General features: G+C 39.2%; 1 protein-coding gene across 10 annotated transcripts in view; it reads left to right on the forward strand.

The window, feature by feature from the left end:
* Positions 1-20,439, forward strand: part of AHCYL2 (adenosylhomocysteinase like 2) — a 164,669-nt gene that overhangs the window by 98,950 nt on the left and 45,280 nt on the right. For 2 of the 10 annotated variants that reach the window (XM_077857305.1, XM_077857308.1), the window contains exons 1-2: positions 10,461-10,530; positions 10,705-10,786. The exons of 4 other annotated variants lie outside the window; for them this stretch is intronic. In XM_077857305.1, coding sequence (XP_077713431.1) covers positions 10,730-10,786 — 57 coding nt within the window. In that variant the 5' untranslated portion in view covers positions 10,461-10,530; positions 10,705-10,729. Of the gene's footprint in view, positions 1-10,366; positions 10,440-10,460; positions 10,531-10,704; positions 10,787-17,161; positions 17,275-20,439 lie in introns of those variants that run through there. 4 more of the 10 variants (XM_077857307.1, XM_077857304.1, XM_077857309.1 and 1 more) reach the window with 4 other exon arrangements.

Below are 20,439 nucleotides of genomic sequence, written 5' to 3' on the forward strand. Positions count from 1 at the left end.
TCTATACACTGTCAATTAACTGAATTTAAATAAATTTTTAAAAATTAAAAAAAAGTCACAAACAAGAAAACTACCTACCAAATAAAATCATTTTACTAATTAATAGAGTTGGTGTCTCTACTAAAAAAATAACCAAGAGAGATAAATAGATAATACCACAAGAAAAAATATTTGTAACCACATAAGGATGTGGTTACCACATAGATGTTAACTAAACTTACTGTGACAGTCATTTTGCAATATATACATATGTCAAATCATTATGTTAATACAATATATGTCAATAAGACTAAGGGGGGACTAAAAATTAATCAAAAGAGATGAGTAGGTAATATACATTGAGTTTTTAATTTTTTTTTTTTAATCTGGTCACTGCATAGTTTTATTCCAGGATTCAGTCAACTACTGTTGTCAGGGTCATGAAAAACAAGGAAGAACTGAGGATTTATCATAGATTGGAGGGGACTAAGGAGACATGACAACTAAATGCAGTGAGGGATCCTGGACTGGATCTTGCAACTGAAAAAGGACATTCATGGAAGAACTTGAGAAATCCAAATAAAGTCTGTGGTTTAGTTAATAGTATTGTACCAATGTTAATTTCTTAATTTTTGTAATTGACCTGGTTTTACAAGATGTTAAATCAGTGGAACTTGGGCAAAGTGTATATGGGAACTCTCCATACTGTTTTTGCTAATTGTTCTAAGTCTAAACTTATTTCAAAATCAAAAGTTTAAAAAAAAGACAATAGTAAGAAAGGAAAAGCAAGCCACAGAGTCAGAAATGTTTGGAAAAGACTCATAACCAGAATATATAAATAGCTCATATAAATCAATAAGGAAAAGGCTGACAATCCAATAGAAAAACAGGCAAAAGATTTGAAAAGTGACTCCACATAAAAGAATATCCAAATGGCCAATAAGCAGATAAAAGTGTGCCAGTATACCAAGTTTCTTCAAGTTACAATCCTTGTGCTTTGCTGATGGGAATGTAAAATGGTGCAGCTTCTATGGAAAGCACAATATGGGTTTTAGTTCCTCAAAAAGATAAACAGAAATTACAATATGATCCAGAAATTCCACTTCTGGGTATGTACCCCAAAGAATTGAAAGTAGGGCTGTGAACAGGTATTTGCACACTTATGTTCATAGCAGCACTATTTAAAATAGCCAAAATGGGGGCGTCTGGGTGGCTAAGTGGTTGAGCATCTGCCTTTTGCTCAGGTCATGATTCTGGGTCAGGATTGAGTCTCACATCAGGCTCCCTGTGAGGAGCCTGCTTCTCCCTCTGCCTATGCCTCTGCCTCTCTCTGTGTTTCTCATGAATAAATAAATAAAGTCTTTAAAAAAATAGCCAAAAGGTTGGAAACAACTCAAATGTCCACCAGTGGATGGAAGGTGGATAAACAAAATATGGTATATACATACAATGGAATATTATCATTTGGCCATAAAAAAGGAGTGAAATTCTGAGACATGCTACAATACAGATGGACCTTAAAAACATTATACCAAGTGAAATAAGCCAAATACAAAAGACAAATATTGTATGATTCTACTTGTATGAGGTACGTAGAGTAGTCAAATTCAAAGATATAGAAAGTAGAATAGTGGTTACCAGGGGCTGGGGAAAGGGGAAAATGAGAAGTTATTCTTTAATTCTTATAGTGTAGAGTTTCAGTTTGGGATAATGAAAAAGTTCTGGAGATGGATGGTGGTTCTGGTTGCCCAACAGTGTGAATGTATTTAATGCCACTGAATTGTACACTTTAAAATGGTTGGGCCTCCTGCCTGGCTCAGTCAGTAGAGCATGCATCTCTTGATCTCAGGGCTGTGAGTTTGAGCCCCATGTTGGGCATGGAGTCTACTTAAAAAAAAATTTTTTCTTTAATGGTTAAAATGGCAAATCTTATGTATATTTTATCACACATACAAAAAAAAAGTTATACACCAATATTCATGGCGAACATAGATTCAGAAATCCTCAACAAAATATTAGCAAGTCAAATTCAGTAATACATTAAAACAATCATACATCATGATTAAGTGGAATATATTCCAGAGGTGCAAGGATGGTGCAACATCCACAACTCAATCATTGTGATACACCATATTAACAAAATGAAGGATTAAAAACCATATGATCATCTCAATAGATGCAGAAAGAGAATTTGACAAAATTAAACACCCATTCGTGATAAAAGCTCTCAACAAAATGGATATAGAGGAATTATACCTCAACCTAATAAAGGCCCAAAAAACACAAAAACAAAATTGTGCTCAGTGGTGATAATAATGGTGGCTATGAGATGCAGAGTAAAATCACAATGTAGTATCATTACCTAGAATGCCTAAACTGTAAACAGGCCAACAAAAGTAAGCACTGGCAGGAATATGAAGCAACTAGAACACTGATACCCTGCTGGTAGGAGTAGAAATTAGTATAAGTACTTTGGGAAATTGCTTAGCATTACCTACATAGCTTGAACATATGCATACCCTATAGCCCAGCAATTTACACACCTCGATAAATAACCAACCGGAAGTAGCTTCACATGGGCACCATACAACAAATACAAGAATGCTCATAGCAACATCAGTTTGTTATGGCCCTCAAACTGAAAAGTCTTCAACAGGAGAATGAAGTCAATAAATTATTAATATTCATGTGATGAGATACTTTCTGGTAATAAAAATAAATGAACTGCTAAATGCAGCTGAGTTGGATAACTCTTAGAAATGTATTGAGCAGAAAATGATATTTATATCAGGTTCAAAAGTAGGCACAACTGATCAGTGGTGATAGGAATCAGGGTAGGCGTGACCTATAGGGAGAAGTGAGGGTAATGCCTGAGAGGGGATATGAGGAAAGATCTCCTATGCTAGTAACCCAGTATTTCTTTATCTGGGTAGTGGTTACATAGATGTGTTGACCTTTGAAATTTTATTGAACTATAATATTTTTATTGGTGTATTTTTTTGGAGGTTAATTACACTTCCATAAAAATTTACTTAAAAATTGAAAGATATAATAAGTCCACATTCTATGTTTATTTAATGGCATTATGTTTCAGTATTTTACCCTACTCCCTTCCCACTATCCTGTACCCCATGCCCCTCCAGTCTGTGATAAATTTCTTCCCACTCTTATTCTGATTGTCTTCAAGTTTAAGATGTTCTCAAGTTTTAGCTTGACCTCTCTTTGAGGACAGTTTGAGCTAGAGGTGCTAACTGCAGCAAACTGAACTTTGACCTGAATGGAGCTCTATTCGCTGTGTCAGGGAGATTGAAGATTTACATTCCACACTCCACCCCCAGAATCTAGACGGCTTAACAGGGAGTGGAAAAGGTGGCGTGGTGCCTGCTTTAGTGTACTGTAGTCTCTGTATTGCTTAATTATTTATCTGAGAAACAGTGATTGGATTAGTCAGTGGCAGGGAGGTACAGAATTTTGTTATAGTGACATTTCTATTTATGGTTTTGTCAGTTCTTAGTCATACTTGAGTCCCTTTTCTATTTACCCTTTACGTGCCTATCCTGTATTTTATTCAATTGAGGCTTTACTCTGATCTAACTATTCTTTAAGTCATTTTTTTTCATTAAGCACGTATTCATTAGTTGATTACTATATGCTAGGCACTTGGAATGAAGGAATAAGACATATAATCTCTGCCCTCAAATTGCTTGCAGCTCTAGTTGGAAACAAATGATCAGTCTGGGAAATTACTCAGTAACTCAGAATTGGTTCTTAACCTAGACCAGAAGCTGGAAATGTGTACTGAAAGAAATTACAGCTAAGCTAAATTTTGAAAGGGATGTGTATGTTCATAGTTGGGATATGGGGAAATTCAGAGAGCTGAGGCATAGGAGGTATGCACAAGCTGAGTCCTGCAGGGTCTTGTATGTCATGCTAAGAAATTTGGATTTTATTTTGAAGACAGTGTGGAGCTTTTGAGGCATTATGAACAAGGAAGTGATGTGATCAGATTTTTAAATGATTGGGCTGATGATAATCATAAAGAAGTTGATTTAACAAATTGAAGTAGGCTGTATAGGGATGGAATTATCTAGGCCCTTGTCAAAGTGTAGTCCCAGCATTATTGGCATCATGTGAGAGCTGTGAAAGATGTAGAATCTTGGGGGGTACCTGATTGGCTCAGTTGGTTAACTGGCCCACTGTGGGGACGCCTGGGTGGCTCAGTGGTTGAGTATGTCTGGGTCATGATCCCAGGGTACTGGGATCAAGCCCCATGTCCTGCTTCTCACTTAGTGGAGAGTCTGCTTCAGGATTCTCTCTCTCCCTCTGCCCTTTCCTCTTTCTCTCTTTCTCTCTCTCAACTAGATCTTTAAAAAAAATGTAGAATATTGGGACCCAAATCAGCATTTTAACAAGATCTCCAAATAATTCATAGGCACATTCAAGCTTATGAAGCACTGATTTAGATGGATGTGTTGATAGTCAGGCTTTAGACAGCTGGTATGAAGAAGAAAGGACAGAGTGCAAGAGATATTATATTCTTCTTGCCAAATACACACCAGACACCCCCTAATCATTCTTTACCTTTTAGCTTAAATGGAACTCCTCATTCCCAATATGTGTGATTAGCACCTTTGCCATATATTGCATAGTACCCTGTATTTACCTGGTAATTTTTCATATTTTTACTGTAATTATTTAATTGCCTGATGGTAAGCACCATGAGAGCAGGGACTGTCTTTCTATGCTGGCTGACACATAATAGGCACCCAATAAATATCTATGGTTTGATTGAATGAATTCATCATGTAGAAGATGGATTTGAGTGTGTTCAGGAATAAACATGTTGGGGATCCCTGGGTGGCTCAGCGGTTTGGCTCCTGCCTTTGGCCCAGGGCGCGATCCTGGAGTCCTGGGATCGAGTCCCACGTCAGGCTCCCGGCATGGAGCCTGCTTCTCCCTCTTCCTGTGTCTCTGCCTCTCTCTCTCTCTATCATAAATAAATAAATCTTTAAAAAAAAAAAAGGAATAAACATGTTATATTCATAATAATAGTGATTTTTAAATAGCACTGACAAGTTCCAGGCACTGTTCTAAGTGATATATATGTGTGTATGTGTATATAAATTTATTTTATTATTATAAAATAATTTATATATAAATTTATTTGATCCTCTCAATAAGGTAGATACTTTCAATATCCTCATCTTACAGATGAGAAAACTGAGGCACTGAAAGGATAAGTAATTTGCCTAAAGTTACAGTTAGTAAGTGTGAGTCAAGATTCAGTCTGATATGACTCTACTATGGTTTTGGACAAAATAACTTCCTCGCCCTTTTTGTATATTTCTGTGTATTATTTAATTTTGATAACATTAGTGTGAGGAAGGCATTATTATCCTGTTTTACAGTTAAGGAAGCAAGGGTTCAAAAAGTTATATAGCTTATATAGTTATATCTTTATGTAAAGATACACACAGATAGTAGGTGGTGGAGCTAGCCTTTAAACCCATGCCTGTCTAGCTCCAAAACCTGTAGTTTTAGCAGTAATGATGGTGCCTCTGTGTGGAGTCTAAAATACCTGTGGGATGTGAGTCTTAAGGTATTGAGAGGATGCCTAACATTTAGGTTGTGGGTAGGGGGAGAATTCAACAATTCCATTTGCTATGATAGCATTAGCACTTCAGGTTTGCAGGGGCAAAGGAGACCTAAGGCATTTCCACAGCCAGCCTCATAACTGACCAGATGGAACTTTGAACTCAGGAGATTAAGAATCCAAGCCTTTACAATAAGCTGTAACTTAGGTGACTAAGGACCTAGTTATTTTTTTTTTCTTATAGCCTCAGAGAAACCAGACGGCTTAGAAATACTGAATGTCAGAACTGGTTCCTTCCCACAGTCCACTATACACCACCTCCCCCTTGGTTTATAATGAGGAAGTTGAGGAAGAAAGTAATTAGGTGACTTGCCAACGTCTAATAAAACCATTAGAAACAAGCCAGGAATAGAGAATTGGGTCACATTCATGTATTCTTTGCCCTGTGCCCTGTGACTTTCTAGGTTCCAGATTTATCACCTCTTATTTAAACCTGTTCTGCCATTGCAGTTACTTCTTTACCACTGTGTGGTTCTTTTTGACTTTGACCCCCTGGAAATATTGACTTGTTTTTTTCTCTTCTGGCCAAACATATACTCAACTCTGGCAAGTCACCTGGCTTACTTTCATTAACAATACTGCTATCAAATCACCACTGGCAGAAGCACAACTGGCACAGACAGCTCCAAGTTGTTCTTTTTGGAGTGCAAATGAGATTCTTTTGCAAACTTGGTCAATTTTTGTAAAGTTTGAAGGCCATAGATACAAATGTAGTTTGAGTAACTTTTTTTCTTCTAAGGTTGCAAACTTCTCACCTAAATGGGAAGAGTGCTTATTATAGATAACCATGTGCAGTTCTCTTACTCCTTCTCCTGCTGTTGGTGTATCTTCTAAGGCACAGTATAGTAAAATGAAATTAGATCGAAAACAGCTATATAATTAGTTCTTACACCCATGCCTCCTGCTGCATACAGCCCCACTCAGTTACTAGACTTTCAGTTCCCAAATGTAATAACAGCTCCTGTTGTGTTTTTGTTTCACAGTCATGGCAGAATGGTGTAGTAAAGCTACAGTTTGTAAAGGAAATCTACTTTAGTTAAAACTTACAGTAAAAAAACCCAAACAAACAGGGGCGCCTCGGTGACCCAGTCAGTTGGACTCTTGGTTTTAGCTCAGGTCCTGATCTCAGGGTTGTGAGATGATCCCCACATTGACTCTGTGCTTAGTGTGCTCAGCGCAGAATTGCTTGAGACTTTCTCTTCTCACTACCCTCCCCCCCCACCATTTCCCTACATTCCTGCACTCTCACTTTCTCTTAAATAAATAAAATTTTTTTAAAAAGTCACAACTAATATGATAGTTTAGCCTGCAAAAGTGATATATTTTATTTGTGCTTATTCTTATATTCCCACCCATCTTCTTTAAGTCATTTTCTTCCATGTTTTGACATTTACCATGAGTGCAATCAATCATCTTCTATTACTTAAATAACCTATTATGTAGAAAACATCTACAAGACCACTAGTAATCTAGTAATTTGCTGATCACTGAAATATTTTTAGGGTTGGACTCCACTCTTTTGGCCTTGATTTGTTCCTAAAAGCTTTATTATGATGCAGATCATAATGGATTACAATTGATGCAGATCAAGCAATGGAAAGTGGATTATATATTCCTGCAGAGATAATATAATTAAGGATTAAAACCCTATTAAGGACTCACCACAAATAAATCATAACTGTAGGCAATAGTATAACTAAATCCCTGCATATGTAAAATAACATTCCAGGTTCAATAAAATGGACATAAATATATTGAACACACTGATTATGCAAGTTACCCCCAAAGTACTGTAAGGTGTACATACAGCATACAAAATATGATAATTTCTTAAGCCCTTACTGTGTACCAGACACTGTGGGCAAATCAAACTGACTAAGCACTTGAAAAAGCCTGTAATCTAAAAAAAAAGAAAAAGCCTGTAATCTGATGAGAGACAACACACAGATGCATTAACTTTAACATGAGAAAGGGTGAAAACAGTGATGTGACCAAAGACCAATACTAGAGGAAAGGGAGGTTGTTTTTTCTAGGTTAGGTTCCATGGCAGTACTATCATTTGAGTTGAACTTGAGGAATTTGCATAAGTCAAGTTAACAGAAGTGAAGCAGAATGGATGCATTTTAATTTGGGAAAATGGCATGAGCAAAGGCATGAAGTGGGAAAGGACACAGCATAATAATGACATAAGTAAGAGCTATCATTTAGTAAGCCCTTAGTGTATACACACTTTTTAAATCCTTGTTTCAGTTGTGTGAGGTGGCTATTATTATTATTCCACTATACAGATTGGAAAACTGGAGGAGTGGGAGGTTAAGTAAAGGGCAGAGTCCTTATTCTCCCCGGGTCTGTTTAATTCCCAAACCAAGGTCTTAGCTGCTGTGCTATGTGGTCTTCACATTCAGGAAATAGTGGGCAAAACAGCTTTCCTAGGGATGGAGTATGTACTGGGATATGGAGAGGAAGACCATCCTGGAAAGGCTTTATAGAGGGTTTTTAGAAGGTAATGAAAATGGATAGAGAGGGACAGATAACAGGCTTGGAAGAGGGTTCAAAAATAACTGGCAACGGGGGAATCCCTGGGTGGCAGTTTAGCGCCTGCCTTCAGCCCAGGGCATGATCCTGGAGTTCTGGGATCGAATCCCACATCGGGCTCCCTGCATGGAGCCTGCCCCCCGCCTCTCTTCCTCTCCCTCTCCCTCTCTGTCTCTCATGTATAAATAAATAAAATCTTAAAAAAAAAAATAACTGGCGGGCAGCCCCGGTGGCGCAGCGGTTTAGCGCCGCCTGCAGCCGGGGGTGTGATCCTGGAGACCTGGGATCAAGTCCCACATCGGGCTTCCTGCATGGAGCCTGCTTCTCCCTCTGCCTGTGTCGCTGCCTCTCTCTCGCTCTCTCTGAATGAATAAATAAATAAATCTTAAAAAAAAAATAACTGGCAACGGATTGTTCTAGGGACTAGGTAAAGGAAAGAAAGAAAAGATGACTGAGGTTTGTATTTGGCTAACTGAGGGAACAGAGGTAGAAAAGTGAGAAGAAACTTGTTTGGAGGGTTGGGGAGGGGAGGAAGGATGGAGCAATCACTTTGATTTGGAATACATTACATTTAAAGTACAGATGAAAGATACCATTGGAAATTTAGGCAGCAAAGGTTAATTTCTCATTCTGTTAAGAAGTTTGGATTAAGAGGAAGACAAGAGGACAATAACTGGAGGTGGCTCAACTAAGGATTTATCAGAATCGACACTCTGACCCCAGAGGGCCTGTTGCTCCTACATCTCATCAACCTATATCTTGGCATCACTCCATAGCCCCTCTGTGATGATAGCTTCCTTTACTTCTACCTCTGATGTTTGTTTTTTTCTTTTTTCGTTTTTCTTTTTTAAATTTTTTTAGAGGGGGGTGGGCACGGCAGCAGGAGAGGGAGAGAGAAAAATCTTTTTTTTTTTTTGTTTTGGAGAGAGAAAATCTTAAGCAGACTCCACATCCAACTCGGGGCTTGAACTCATGACCCTGAGATCATGACCTGAGCCAAAATCAGGAGTCAAAGGCTTAACTGACTGAGCCACTGGGGCACCCCTGCTATTCTCTCTTCTTACTGCATCTGATATCTACCTGCCCTGTGATCTCTCATCCTTTGATCCTTCTGCATTCACAGGGTCCAACAGTCCCCTTCTGTTTTCACCTGCGTTTCTTTCTAGTTTAAACATCCAGGTCAGATATTTGAATTCTGCCTTCTCTGGCATCTTAACGATACCTCTTTCCCTCGACATTACCTTCCTCTTCATTCCACATCCAAAGGATCATTCTCTTAACCAGTGAAGGCACTAAGGGGCAATGAACCAATAATCCTAATTTTAATATCATAACCATCAGCTCTAGAAAATTATCCTCTGCAAATGGACTTAACACTGAAAGAGTCTCTGGTCCTTGAAAGGGACCAAAGCAGGCATATCTCATTGGGCTTACTTTGTGCCTGAAATCTATGGTATTCTTACTGGATAATATACTCTAGGAATGAGCAGAGCAGGTAAAAGAGGTTAGGCTACTTTTAGTTTTGTCTTGTTTCCAAACTTCTGAAGTATGGAGGAGGCAGCTGCCATAGGAACCTAAGGAGGGAAGAGCTCCTGAGGTCCCTTAAAGGTGATAGTGTTTGGGCTACTGTGTTGGCATCCTGTTTCTTCCCCAAACCCAAACCCCACTTTGGATAGGGACTTGATTGATACCTTGGCTGCCTCTGAACACACTGGTAGCTCCTGACTAGCCTCAGGGAACCAGCTGGTTTATAGTTGGCACCTACATTGCTTCCCCAGCCCAAGGCTCTGGGGCCTTTGTGTATATAGCACAGAGGGCCAGCAGAGGGAGCTGTGGTCCCAGAACATTCTCCAGAGCTTCTAATTTCTGATTTTGCAAGAGATCTTCCCTGGCACCATCCGAATCAAATCTCCCTTGTAAATAAGAATTTAGCTTGAGATATGCCTGAGTTTGGTGCCAGATCCCCGGTGTGAGCAGATGGGGAAGTTCTGCATAGTTGTTTAAACTTGAAAACCATAAGGAACTTTTGATTTCAAGGAAACGCCTGTTTACTGAGCTGATCCAAATCAAGCAACTCTTGAGAAATGGGAGTGCCTTCTTGACCTCGATCCTTATTGATCTTGGTATCAGCACCTCCAGTGACGTGTCCTGAGGGGCGGGAGAAAATTAACAAGTGCCTTCCTTACAACAGGGAAAGAGAGAAAGCCTGACTGTTGCTGCAGAAAGTCCCTACTGGGGAGGCGGGGGTTGTGTGTTTGGGTAGCATTAAACAGTGAGTGTCCTGTGGGAAGTTCAGTGCCTGGGTGCAGAACCTTACATCAGCTCTGATTTTGAGTGAAAAGGAGAAGGTTTGAAGCCGGCCAGTAAGGGACTTGTCAGGCGGTTGACTAATGATCTTAATTTGAATAGAAAGTCACTTTGAAAGGGGATGCAGATTCAGCTAGATATTGTGAACTTGTGAATCACTAGGTTTGGTTCTGCTTTTGGGCACTCAAAAAACCCTGGCATTTCCAAACCAGTTTTCCCTTTTGCTTCAGGACATATATTACCCAAGCCTGAACTATGGAGAAGTGGGACAGTAATGAGGGCACCTCAGCTTTTCACGTGCCTGAGTGGATGGTGAGTTCTTTGGACGCTTTGCTTTTCCTTCTGTTTCTTGGTAATGAGGCAACCATGTCTGACAGGTGACAGGGATCACCTGTGACAAGTCCCTACCAAGACCTGTGGTTGAAAGAACAGCTATTCCTCTAATTTCTAATTAGTTCTTGTGTCCTGGATCATGCCTGTTTCTTAATTGCAAGTGAACCTGGGAAAGGTTTGAGAGTTCCATGGCCAGAGTCAGCTTATTGCCTGGTTGTCTATGCTGGGCTGGAGTTCCTCTACTGCTGGTGTATTGCATGGATTGTGTTATCCTGTGATTGCTTCTCACTCTGTTTGCAAGCTGATACTTAGTTTATTTCTCATGGGGGTAAAGAAAAAGAATAGTGAGGGCGGGGGTGGGGGGGACAGAATTTAGGGAAATAGTGGTCTCTCAAGTCTCTGAAAAGATGTAAGGATTTCTCCCTTACCTGCCCCACTTTTCCCCAGATATTTTTTATATCTGTATTTCTAAAGGGCAGGAACTATAGCTTTCTTGGTACCGTTCTTCAAAATGTCATATTTGCCTGTTAGATATTTTTAATATAATTTAAATATAAGGACTTATTTGTCGATAAGAACTAACGCATAAAACCTAGTATTTCAGATCCAGTTTCAACTTTGTTTAAAGTTTATTTAACTTGATTTAAAAACAGCAACCACTGTCTGTTTTTTTTTTCTAGATTTAGCCTGATTTCTTAGAGTCTATACCAGCCTTATGTTTTTATATATATATGTATGTTTCCCTATGGAAAACTGGCTAGATTATTGTATACAACATATTTCAGGCTCTTTTCAGTGTTTATGGAATTATGGACTTACATAACCATCAGTAACGAGATTGATTATATAGTAGGCCCGACAAAGGCCTAACTAAAGAAACCACATTTCAACTCTCACTGTCACAACTATTGTTTATTATTTTTGTTGGGGTTATTGCTATTGTTGTTCTTGTTTCAGAACCTTGTACTCAGTTTTAAAGTGTTCAATGGAAATAAATCCTATCCATTAACAGGCTTATTTCTTTTTTCTTTTTTTTTTTTTTTTAAGATTTATTTATTTATTTATGATAGACAGAGAGAGAGAGAGAAGCAGAGACACAGGCAGAGGGAGAAGCAGGCTCCATTCCGGGAGCCTGACGTGGGATTCGATCCCGGGTCTCCAGGATCGCGCCCTGGGCCAAAGGCAGGCGCTAAACCGTAACAGGCTTATTTCAAATAACATAGTGTTTTAAAATTGATGGAAAGGATTCACATAATAATTCTGGTTGGATTTTAAATTTGTTTTTGAATCTCCAGCCACTCACTAATAAACAAGAAGGAGGAGCAAGAATTTTGGTTGTCTTAGGGGAGGGACCACTTTAAGATATTAAACTTTGGTATTTTGATAAAGGAATATTACAGAAGAATTCCACAGAACATTAGAGTGTCAACTCAGAGTCAATAAAAGTTTTTTTTTTTTTCAATAAAAGTTTTATAGTAACTCTTATTCTCATAATAGTCCTCTTATCTCTTCAGCACGTGCTCTCCAGAGGAGCTCCTACTGAACCTTTACTTACTTCTTTTTATTTACAGGAACAAGAAAACTCCTGCAAGAGTTAGTGACTATTGCTTAAGGATGTGATCTAGGACTTCCCAACTTTTAGAAAACATTCTTTAATAAAGCACAGCTCTGCTTTTTTTTTTCAATATGGCATTCTCAGAGATTTCTTGGCCCTTCTCAAAAGCCAGAAAAACACCTTTGATCAGCAAAAATTTTATAACAACAGCAAGAAAGAGTAGTAAGGGGCTTGTCTTCAATAACTTAGCTTTTTCGTCTATCTTTTCCTTGCCAAAGATTTACCTCTTGATGCTTTCTTTCAGCACATAAATCATTACTTTCTGACCTGGCTGGAAGTGCTTCATTAGGCTGCCACTGATAGCCACATAGCCAGTAAAGTGAGCCATCAAGCACCCTATAGTGTATATTGCCTGTAGATCTTACCTATGAAATATTAGAATGCCTTTTAATCCCCCAGGAGAAAACCCTGAAGCCACCTCCCATGTTGGGGGCCAGAATTTCAATTTAAGAAGGCTTTAACCAAATGTCTGATTCATGTTCCAGTTTATACATTAACGTAACTTAGTTTCCACTGAGACTATCCTTGCCACCAAAGGAAACATTACAAGACTTTCAGACCTTCTTTCAGGAGGACAGTTTAGCAGAGGAGGCACATTATAACATGTCCCTCTTTGTTAATGATCAGCAGCAGTAAGGGACTTGCACACCCCTCCAAGAATAGGACTCAGACCACACACAGCAGCTGACAGTACTCACATCTCTGATTCTCAGCAGGGAAATAAGCCAGAACAAAGTTTGAAGAATCTCCATCTTGAGAATTGATAAGGTAGGGATGCCTCGATGGCTCAGCGGTTGAGCATCTGCCTTCAGCTCAGGTCCTAATCCTGGGGTTCGAGATCGTGTCCTGCATCAGACTCCTTGTGGGGAGCCTGCTTATGTCTATGTCTCTGTCTCTCTCTCGCTCTCTGTCTCTCATGGATAAATAAATAAAGTCTTTTTTTTTTTTTTTTAAGTGAGAATTGATAAGGTAGACCTTCAAGTTAACATTCCTTCAGTCACTGCAAAACTTCTGGAGCCTCTGCTCCTAAGCTGTTTTCATGTCAAGGATTTTTTAACCTTGTTCAGGAATTTTACTGCTAAAAGGTTGTGGAACATACCCTTTTAAAGACTGTCCTTATAATGTTTTTATTTCCCTTGAGAAATCTTTGGTCTCTACTGGTAGGTAAAATACCTCCTCTTGTGTTCATAGAGATCAGCAGTAACCTTTTTAAAAAGTTTTTATATTTTGATGTTTCCTCCTCCAATCCAAGCTGTCTATAGTAGTACTTGGTACTTTTCCATAGGAAATCTGATTGACTTTCTTGAGTACCCAGCCAGCTGGTTACCCAATTTTCTTTTGGCTAGAAATAATCTCTTTTATAGGTGAAGAATCTGCTCAGGCAGCTCATTTAGCTTAGAAGAGAGAGATGTGTCTAAGAATGCTTGAACCATGTCTACTTGGAAGTAAAAGAAAAATCTCTAAGGTATCTGGTAAATGGTGGTAGGAGGTAGTTTGACTACAACTCTGGATCTGGATTGACACTTAAAGGCAGAGACCCATTTGAGAAACTGATGAAAAACTATGGGCCCTCTACCCAGGAAAATAAACACATACACAAAATTTTGCATTCTGTGTTAAGGGGTTGGTCTAGACATCCATGGACTCTAGGTGAAAAACTTTTGACCTAAAAGAATAGAAGTGTTAATAGGTTATATGTATGTATCATTATGTAGTCTCCAAAACCCTTTTACTTACATCATTTTTTAAATTTGTCCAGTGCACATCTGAGATAGGAAAAGGAGCTATTATTATTCCCATTTTACAAATGAGAATTACCAGCGTTAAGTGCTGAAATGTTAAGAAATGCAGAGAAGGAGAGAGAGAAAGCGCTGGTAATCATCCTTTGTAGTATGACTTTATGTACTTGAAAAGAAATTGTTTTCTCTTGGCCTGATCCTTTTTAGGGTAAATAGATCTTCCGTCCTCCCCATGAGTCCTAGTTTTCTCAATGTATTAACCATCTGTTCTTAACAGCCTTAAATTGTGAAAAGATCAGAATTAGACCCAGTTCTCTTTATATCCTGTGTTGGGTATAAAGAAAGGATCACTTCATTCTGTTCTCTGACCTTCCAAATAATCTTTTCTTTTCTGCCTGTGAATATGCCTCTATGGTGTGGTCACAGATAGGATAAAATGGTTGGCTAAGGAGAGAGTCAGGAGCATTAGGGCTGCTTTATTCATGCTTGGAGAAAGTGTTAGAGCAGTGGTTCTTTTTTTTTTTTTTTTTAATTTTTATTTATTTATGATAGTCACAGAGAGAGAGAGAGAGAGAGAGGCAGAGACACAGGCAGAGGGAGAAGCAGGCTCCATGCACCGGGAGCCTGACGTGGGATTCGATCCCGGGTCTCCAGGATCGCACCCTGGGCCAAAGGCAGGCGCTAAACCACTGCGCCACCCAGGGATCCCAGAGCAGTGGTTCTTGAAGTGTAGTCCCCAGACCAGCATCCTTAAATCACCTGGGAACTTGTTGGAAATGCAAAAATCTTTGGCCCCACCCAGATTTATTAAATCAGAAGCTCTGGGGATGGGGTTTAGCAATGCTTTTTAATAAGCCCTGTGGGTTATTTTGATGGACCTAAAGTTTGAGAACTACTTTGTTAGATAAACTTGAGTAGTAAGGCTTTTCCTGTCAGCAATAGTGTCTTCTAGTTGGATTTAGTATAGATTTGCAGCTTCTGGCTCAGGTCTAGTCAGTTAACCCTTGGACTAATGAGTTCCTTTTCACCTAAGCAAGGAAAATGCAGAACCAGCTGAGGGTGTCCTAAGAGCAGAAGTTTAGAGAGTCATCATGCAAACAGAAAAAGACTTTTTTTTTTTTTTTTTTTTTTGTTGTTGTTGTTGTTGTTTTATGATAGTCACAGCGAGAGAGAGGCAAAGACATAGGCAGAGGGAAAAGCAGGCTCCATGCACCGGGAGCCCGATGTGGGATTCGATCCTGGGTCTCCAGGATCGCGCCCTGGGCCAAAGGCAGGTGCTAAACCGCTGCGCCACCCAGGGATCCCAGAAAAAGACTGTCTTAAAAAAAAAAAAAGAAAAAGACTGTCTTATTTTGTGAAATTATGAATAAGAGATGAGGATTGTCATGGGTCATAGTGAATCATATTTGAGTTCAGTTAATTTGTCATAATATTTGGTAGTGACATTGGGTAAAGTTGCTAGTTAAAGAGCTATTAGATTTCAGATTCTATGATTAGCCATTTCAGAATTGTGTGATCAGAGCCCCAAGATCATCTGGGCTGATACCATTTTGGAGACCCAATCTGATAAATAAAACTAAACTTAAAGAGTAATTTTAAATCAATTAAGTTTGAAGATAAATTAAGAGAAATGAGGTGGGACTAGTATACCCAGAATTAGGACCAGGGGAGTTTTTCATCTTCTGATTAATATCATAAGGTGTGGTATAGTAGAAAGAACTTTGGCTCTGTCATAAACACAGACTCCTGTTTCAGTGCCATCACTGACTTGCAGTGAGATGTCCACCAAATCATTCGTTCTCTTAGGACTGCCCTTTCCTAACTTGTCAAAAGGGAATAATGAGGACTACTTTGTAAGATTTTTACAATGATTAATAGAAGTAACATATATGCAGGGCTATGCATACATAGTAGGAACTTAATAAATATTAGCTCTCCTCCCTTTATTCCATTCTTCCAGAGATCTTTTCTCTCAAAGTAAAGATTATCCTTAAAAAAAAAAGAATCTACCACTTTATGTTCTTTCTTCTGCTCAACAAGCAATCTCTTTTTTTAAGGAAGAATTCAAATCACATTTCCATCCCTGTCTTATAACATACAGTTGAATGTAGATTTCACTGCCTTCTAGAAATCAACAAATAATGTGATTCTTTGCCCTTTCATTTGACTCTTTATCTGATATGTAACAAGGTCATTGTGATTCTGGGGACTCTAGGAAATAGGAAATTCTCCTTTGTAGTCATACTTCCCACAAAACACACAGTTTTTGAAAAACTTTGGAAAAAACAGAGTCACTCACCATTTAATCAGCAACAATCTTGAGATGAGACTAGAAACCATACGTCAAAACCTGTATAAAAGACTAAAAAAAAAAAAAACCTGTATAAAAGATGCACAATTAAGAGTAAAGCAACGGTCTGAGAAAGTTGATTCCATGGTGATAGCTGAAACCAGTGTCCTCAACCTGACAAACCCAAGGACACAGGGTGTAGAGGCTGCCTCGCATTTGGCACCATTTTTTTCTTACCTTCTTAATAAATTCCCTCATTGTTTTAGTGACTCTGTAGTTAATTTTTTTCTAATGAGACTAGGTTAACTAAAATCATCTGACATGGAAAAGGAGGAGGTAAGGTTAAAAAGGAACCTAATTAGCAAGTTAATTATAGCAGGCAAAAAAGTGCACGGGTTATATAAATAAGCTATTGTTATGCGCATGCAAGTTGGGCCTTGTCAAGGGACTTGTTAAGGTTTAGAGGTCAGAGGATCCGTGTAATTAGGTGTTTAGGAAAAAAAAATAAAGCAAAACAGCTACCAGAATTAGGAATGGTTGATGAGCCACTAACAGAAATGCCTTATTAAATTGGGCTCTACTGCTGGAGGGGTTGTTGGAGCCGCTTCAGGGATTCCAGGGAAGGGCAGCACCCCCACACCAAAAAGAAAAAAAAAAAAAGCTAGCTGGAAACAGAGCCAACAGAATTGCTGATGAGGAAAGTTTAAAGGCCTAGCCACAAGGGTCCCTGGACTGGAGAGGTGGCAGTGGGGCTGGTCATGTCACTATGCTGGGCAACAAGAAGAAATACATTGTCAATGGGAACTCTGGGATTAGAGCCCAGGTGAGGCTAAGCTCTTACTTACCAGGCTTGCTGCTGCGGTAGCCATTACTGTACTAGGCCAGCTGCTTTTTCACTCCTTTGCTGCTTTCATCCCTGCTTCTGGCATAAGGTGAGCTGCCCCTCTCAATAGTCTCTTTCCCTATCTTGCCTGTTGGAATTAGGCAGTTCTCTCTAAAATGGAAAAGGAGGGTTACCTTGAAGGACTCTGGTTTTGGACAAGATCGAAAAGATAGGATAGAAACATTTATTTCTTGGGAAAAGTGTATATAATTCTATATAAGTGGTAGTCTCTTTGTAATATTCGTCTTAACTATGAGGTCAGTGTCTAATGAGTAAACAAGATTTAAACCTTGTCTCTGAGTGGAGGAAGCTAGCGTAGCCTAGTCTTTAGTGCCAAAAGACCCGGTGGGAGGAATTACTGTAAATTACTGTAAATGGAGACTATAGAAAAGAGAGCTCAGCCTATGGAAACTGGATTGAGAAGAGGAATAGCCAGATAGCTACATGGTTTAGTGTTATTGGGGTAAGTGGTGTGCACCCACCCACCCCTTAGTCTACAAATCTAAGAAGCAGAGTGGCTGGCCCCCTCTAGTGGTGTGTGGATGGGAGGGGGGGTTATATATCTGAGGCAGGATTTATGTTACTTTTTTTTTCCCAAAGTAGGCACTGCTGAAGTTAGTGACTCATCCTAGCCTTTGGGAAGTCAGTTACTACTCCTTTTCCTAGATGGGAGTCTTTTTTTTTTTTTTTTTTTTTAATTTTTATTTATTTATGATAGTCACAGAGAGAGAGAGAGAGAGAGGCAGAGACTCAGGCAGAGGGAGAAGCAGGCTCCATGCACTGGGAGCCCGATGTGGGATTCGATCCCGGGTCTCCAGGATCGCGCCCTGGGCCAAAGGCAGGCGCCAAACCGCTGCGCCACCCAGGGATCCCCCTAGATGGGAGTCTTAAAAAAAAAAAAAGACATCATTGTCTTTGAACAAGAAAGGTGGTATGAAAGCCAGAGTTTTCAGCTTGACCTGTCTCCCTCCCCATCTTCTCACCTACCTTCCCCTATCTAGCTTTTTTGGCCCTGAAAATTCTTTTAACTTTAAATTTGGCTTATGCTTACCATATTTTCTTAATATTTGACCAAATACAGACAGTGAAGCTAGAATAAGCTACTTCAGATTCATTGTTTCAGCATGTAATTGCCTACCATGTGTCAGGCATTTGTGCCTGAGGACATAAGGGTGAGTAAGATGCACAGTTCCTGCCTTTATAGAGGATACAGGTAGATACTTACATTCAGTGTGGTAAATGTTGTGCTAGGAGTACATGGAAATTTCGTATATCCCATGGGAGTGTGTGGAAAGAGCACTGTATCCTTTTGGAATAAATCACTACTTTAGCAAAATAGTCAATTTTGCCAATTTTTCACTTTGCAAAGAGCTTTTGGTCCAAAGAATTTTCTTATTACTGAAAACAATTTGCAAACTCTAAGGTACATTAAGGTATACAGGCTTAATCTGTTATTATAGCTATGAATATGCTATGAATTCCCTAGAAGAGATGCTAACCTCATCCAGTTTGGTATTAGTCTCCCTTGTCTCAATATTCAAAAGACTCAGTAGTTGCCTCTAATTGCAGGAAATACAGCCATTGGTTGGTGATTTCATTCTGATTAGGTTGTGTCTGTGTTCTGCCCACCAAGGAACCATCTTTTTATCATGAAAGGTAGTTGTCAGATCTTTGATCCTTCCTGCCTCCATGCCACCTTGGATCCAGAATAATTGAAGCAATTATACAAATCTTCAATTAGGGAGAAAGAAAAAAATGTTATTTGTTGAATAAATTATATGAGCTTTGATTTGTAAAGTGTTAGGAATTGTCAGCTAGAACCTCTAATGATAGGAGAAAGAGATAAAATTGTAAGAAACTCCTCAGATATTGGTCCAAAATGTGACCTCTATTGCTATCTATATGTAGTCAGTCCAGTCCTTTATCTACTCCTTCTACATCTGTCGTGTTATAGTTAACAGATGATCTATCTTGTGGCTTTTAGGTATTTTATGATATCAAACATTAAAAATAGTAAGTTGGGGGATCCCTGGGTGGCGCAGCGGTTTGGCGCCTGCCTTTGGCCCAGGGCGCGATCCTGGAGACCCGGGATCGAATCCCACGTCGGGCTCTCGGTGCATGGAGCCTGCTTCTCCCTCGGCCTATGTCTCTGCCTCTCTTTCTCTCTCTCTGTGACTATCATAAATAAATAAAAATTAAAAAAAAAAAAAGAAAAAAAAATAAAATAAAAATAGTAAGTTGGGACGCCTGGGTAGCTCAGCAGTTGAGCATCTGCCTCTGGCTCAGGGTGTGATCCCAGGGTCCTGGGATGGAGTCCCACATCGGGCTCTCCACAGGGAGCCTGCTTCTCCCTCTGCTTGTGTCTCTGCCTCTCTCTATGTCTCTCATGAATGAATAAATAAAATTTTAAAAATATATATACATAAAAATAAGTTAAGGTTTACTTATTAGTATTGAAAAGCTAATTAATACATTTCTACAAAGCCTTTAAAAGGCTAGAATGACTACCTGCAAGAATTATAACAACAGTGAACTGTAGGAGTAGGAGTCGGGGGGGGCAGATTTAATTGAATCTACTGCTATGTTCACAGTTTACATGTGTTGTTTCATTTAACCCTCTCTAAAACTTGTGAAGTAAAAAATACTTTTGTCTTTGCTGTATTTATGAGAAAATGAGGATCACAAAAACATCTTGACCAACATCATATAGCTAATTAATGGCACAGTAAGGACTTTTTTTTTTTTAAGATTTTATTATTCATGCAAGACACAGAGAGAGAGAGAGGCAGAGACACGGGTGGAGAGAGAAGCAGGCTCCTCCTTGGGAGCCCAATGCAAGACTCAATCCCAGGACCCTGGGATCAGGCCCTGAGCCAAAGGCAGACACTCAACCACTGAGCCACCCAGGCCTCCCCATAGTCAGGATTTGAATGCATTTCAGGAAGGAAAGCCCCCCCCCCCCTTTTTATTATACCATCCCATTTCCTGAGAATCTTAAAATCTGAAGACAAGTCACTTTACTTTTCTGTACCTTATAGCTTTCTCATCTAGATATATGAATATTAGAATAAGTAGTTTCAAAGATTCCAGTCTTAATTTTCAACA

The sequence above is a fragment of the Canis aureus genome, chromosome 18 (assembly GCF_053574225.1).
Source record: "Canis aureus isolate CA01 chromosome 18, VMU_Caureus_v.1.0, whole genome shotgun sequence".
NCBI classification, from domain to species: domain Eukaryota; kingdom Metazoa; phylum Chordata; class Mammalia; order Carnivora; family Canidae; genus Canis; species Canis aureus.